The 3,887-nt window shown below is 45.1% G+C and overlaps 1 protein-coding gene across 1 annotated transcript in view; it reads right to left on the bottom strand.

Moving 5' to 3' along the window:
* Positions 1–3,887, bottom strand: part of CLIP1 (CAP-Gly domain containing linker protein 1) — a 133,155-nt gene that overhangs the window by 84,080 nt on the left and 45,188 nt on the right. The window contains exons 4-5 of the mRNA XM_021713208.1: positions 3,355–3,479; positions 875–1,097 (exon numbers count right to left, since the gene is read on the bottom strand). Of these exons, the coding sequence (XP_021568883.1) occupies positions 875–1,097; positions 3,355–3,479 (348 nt within the window). The remainder of the gene's footprint in view (positions 1–874; positions 1,098–3,354; positions 3,480–3,887) is intronic.

The raw sequence follows: 3,887 nt of genomic DNA, 5'->3' as shown, positions 1-3,887 counted from the left end.
GGGAGTGGCCACTGTACTCCAGTCTGGGTGACAGAGTGAGATTCCAACTCAAAAAAAAAAAATCTGAAAGGGGCTGGGTGTGGTTGCTCACACCTATAATCCCAGCACTTTGGGAAGCCAAGGTGAGAGGACTGTCTGAGCCCCTTGGTTCGAGACCAGTCCTGGCAATCTGGCGAGACCTTATCTCTGCAATAAATAAAAAAACTAGCTGGGCATTGTGGCACGTGCCTGTAGTTCCAGGTATGTGGAAGGCTGAAATGGAAGGATCACCTGAACCCAGCAAGTTGAGGCTGTGGTGTCCGTGAGTGTGCCACTGCACTCCAGCCTGGGTGAAAGAATGAGACTCCAACTCAAAAAAAAAAAATCTGAAAGGAAGGAGGTCAGGCATGGTGGCTCACGTCTATAATACCAGCACTTTGGGAGTCTGAGGTGGGAGGACTGCTTGAGCCCAAGAGTTGGGAGACCAGCCTGGCAACATAGTAAGAACCTCATCTCTACAAAAAAATCAAAAAATGTGGCAAGCATAGTGGTGCAGTGCCAGTTACTCAAGAGGTAGAGGGAGAAGGATCACCTGAGTCCAGGAGATTCAGGCTGTGGTGAGCTGTGATCACACCACTGTATTCCAACATGGGCAACAGAATAAGACCCCGGCTCAAACAAAGAACAAAAAAACAGAACCTGAAAAAAGCTATTAAAAACTCTTCCCTATTTCAAAAATTGTATTCTTACAGTAGTTAAATTTTCCAAAACCTACTTGCAAGAACTTTCATAGCAAGTATAGGCAAACATTCAGCACAAGGATAAGCAAAGCACTGATAGCAGGCATTTATCAGGCCTGGGAAGCAGGGGATGTAATGAGAAGAGAGGTGCTTACCAGTCCTGTCCGACTGGGTTTGCTGCTCACAGAGGAGGCCACTGAGCTCATGGAGCTGAGGGAGGAGGCAGATGGGCTGCGCTTCAGGCTGGCGGGTGTGGTCGCCATCACTCGCCTCACTGCAGCAGCCTTGGCTTTGGCTGGTGTGGTGGAAGGGAAGCCAATCTTGGTAACTTTGTGGACAGGGGCAAACAAGCCATATTTGGGTTGACACTGAAAATACCTTTAGAGAACAATAATAAGAATAGTAACCAAAAATTAATTTAATTTCAAGTAGTATCAAACTTAACTAAAAGACTCTCTCACCTCTTAACTAGCTTGCTGGAAATTCTAGCACTAAACGGGGGTTATGTACAGTATGCAGCATTCACATGTATGTAAGTTGATAAATAACCTCAATGACGTTTTAAAAAACACACTAATAACAATATGATACACAGAATTGGGACTACTAATTTGTTGCTGAGGTTCTATGTGAAGGGAATAAATATTTCTATCATCTGATGTACAGCAGAGGAGTTTAGCAAATATTAATCCCACTTAATAAAACCATGCCAAAAAAAAATAAATCAAACAACCACTTAACTATAGCAGATCCATTAAAGAAATCATGGAGAAATATTAACTGTAGTTTCGGGTATCAGACTGTTATGACTCTCAAGAATTATAATGCTTTAATATTAAGAAAGTATGGCTTGGCTGTGTACGGTTCATGCCTGTAATCCCTGTGCTTTGGGAGGCCAAGGCAGGAGGATCACTTGAGCCTAGGAGTTCAAGACCAGCTTGGGCAACAGAACAAGACTCCAGGTATACAAAAAATTTAAAAATTAGGCCGGGCTCGGTGGCTCAGCCTGTAATCCCAGCGCTTTGGGAGGCCGAGGTGAGTGGACTGCCTGAGCCTGCGGGTTCGAGACCTGCCTGGGCAACTTGGCAAGACTTCATCTCTACAACAAATCAAAAAATTAGCCAGGCGTGGAGGCGCGTGCCTGTAGTTCCAGCTACTTGTAAGGCTGAGGCAGAAGGATCGCCAGAGCCCAGCAGATCGAGGCTGCGGTGGCCAGGAGCGGCCACTGCACTCCAGTCTGGGCGACAGAGTGTGAGACTCCAACTCCAAAAATAAAAAATAAAAAAAAATTAGCCAGGCATGGTGGTGCACGCCTATAGTTCTAACTACTCAGGAGGCTGAGGTAGGAGGATCACACGAGCCTAGGAGTTTGAGGTTACAGTGAGCTAACATTGTGCCACTACACTCTAGAGCCTGGGCAATAGAGACATTGTCTCTACAAAAAAAAAAAAAAAAAAAAAAGCAGCCAGGTGCAGTGGTTCATGCCTATAATCCCAGCATTTTGGGAGATGGATGTGAGCAGACTGCCTGAGCCCAGGGGTTCGAGACCAGCCTGGGCAACTTAGTAAGACCTCATCTCTGCAATAAATAAACAAATAATTAGCTGGATGTGGTGGCCACACCTGTAGTTCCAGCTACTTGGAAAGTTGAGGCGAAAGGATCACCTGAGTCCAGCAGGTGGAGGCTGCAGTGGCCGTGAGCGTGCCACTGCACTATGGCCTGGGTGACAGAGTGAGACTCAAAAAAACAAAAAGAAAAAACAAAACCAGGAAGGATGGCTTCTTAATCACTGTACTACCAAGAGGTTTTTATCTCAAAAGAGTCATTATTATTGTATTTGGTAGGTAAAGCCTATATGTGTATAATCAGCTTGTATATGTTTTATAAGTAAAATGTTAACTATAAGACTTTAATAACCATGTGAGCATTAATGTTCTGTATACTACTACTACTAATGCATCACGTACCCTATCTGTGCCCAAAGTCTCTAAAACATTTTGAAGATATGTGGGCAATCCCTCTTATATTCATTTGCATTATCTGAGTCCCATCCTATGTCTGGGAGGAGAGACTGAGGTTATCCTTCCAGTGGAAGAGATCTTCTTGCCAGTCTGTTTCTCTTGCTGCAGGAAGAGTTTTTTGTTTTGTTTTGTTTTGTTTTAAGAGACAAGGTCTTGCTATGTGGCCCCAGGCTGGTCTTGAATCCTGACCTCAAGCAACCTTCTTGTTGGGAATATATGCACATGCCACCACACCCAGGGGGATTCTTGTCGGACATATTTAAAAGTTATTTTCCTAACAAAGGTAATTCTCCCCAGACCCCAAACCCTGATGCCCTGTCCCCACCTCTGGGCACTCAAGTGTTCTTTCAGAGGTTGACGGCTTTCAAAGGGAGAGAAATCAAAAGGATAATATATTTCCTTTCTATTTAAAAAATAAACTGAATGTGTGGCTCAGAATTTAATCAGACATACTGTACATTACTAAAGAGACTACCAAAAGAACAGCTCTAATTCCAATGAAAAAGAATCAGTAGACACATTTTAGAAAAGTGAAACTCTTCAAAAGATTCCTTTCCATTTTATTATGACATCTTCTTGAGCATCTTCACATGCATGAGTGAGACTAAACCAACCTTGTTCCAGCTACAGCACCATCGTTCTTCCCAAGAGGCTCATCTAACTCCACACCACACCACTCGCCCTTGGCAAAGTCTGTCTCCCCGAGGAATCGGACTACGCCAGCCTTAGTGCCACCAACCTGGAAAAAGAAAATCAAAATGAAGAGATGAATATAATTCTTTTTTTTTTTTGAGTTGGATTCTCACTGTTGCCCAGACTGGAGTGCAGTGGCCACTCCCGGCCATCGCAGCCTCGACCTGCTGGGCTCCAGCAATCCTTCCGCCTCAGTCTTCCAAGTAGCTGGAACTACAGGTGCGCGCCACCACGCCCAGCTAGTTTTTTTGATTTATTGTAGAGATGAGGTCTCGCCTGCCCAGGCGGGTCTCGAACCCGCGGGCTCAGGCAATCCACTCACCTCAGCCTCCCAAAGGCGTGGGATTACAGGCTGAGCCTCCGAGCCCGGCTAGAACCTTCATTTTAGAAAGATTCCTGGCTGGGCTCAGTGGCTCAGCCTGTAATCCCAGCACTTTGGGAGACTGAGGTGAGT

The sequence above is a fragment of the Carlito syrichta genome, unplaced genomic scaffold (assembly GCF_000164805.1).
Source record: "Carlito syrichta isolate Samal-C Ts95f unplaced genomic scaffold, Tarsius_syrichta-2.0.1 Scaffold304341, whole genome shotgun sequence".
NCBI classification, from domain to species: Eukaryota; Metazoa; Chordata; class Mammalia; order Primates; family Tarsiidae; genus Carlito; species Carlito syrichta.
Note: the sequence above shows the minus strand (reverse complement) of the source record. Positions and strands in the feature narration are given on the sequence as shown.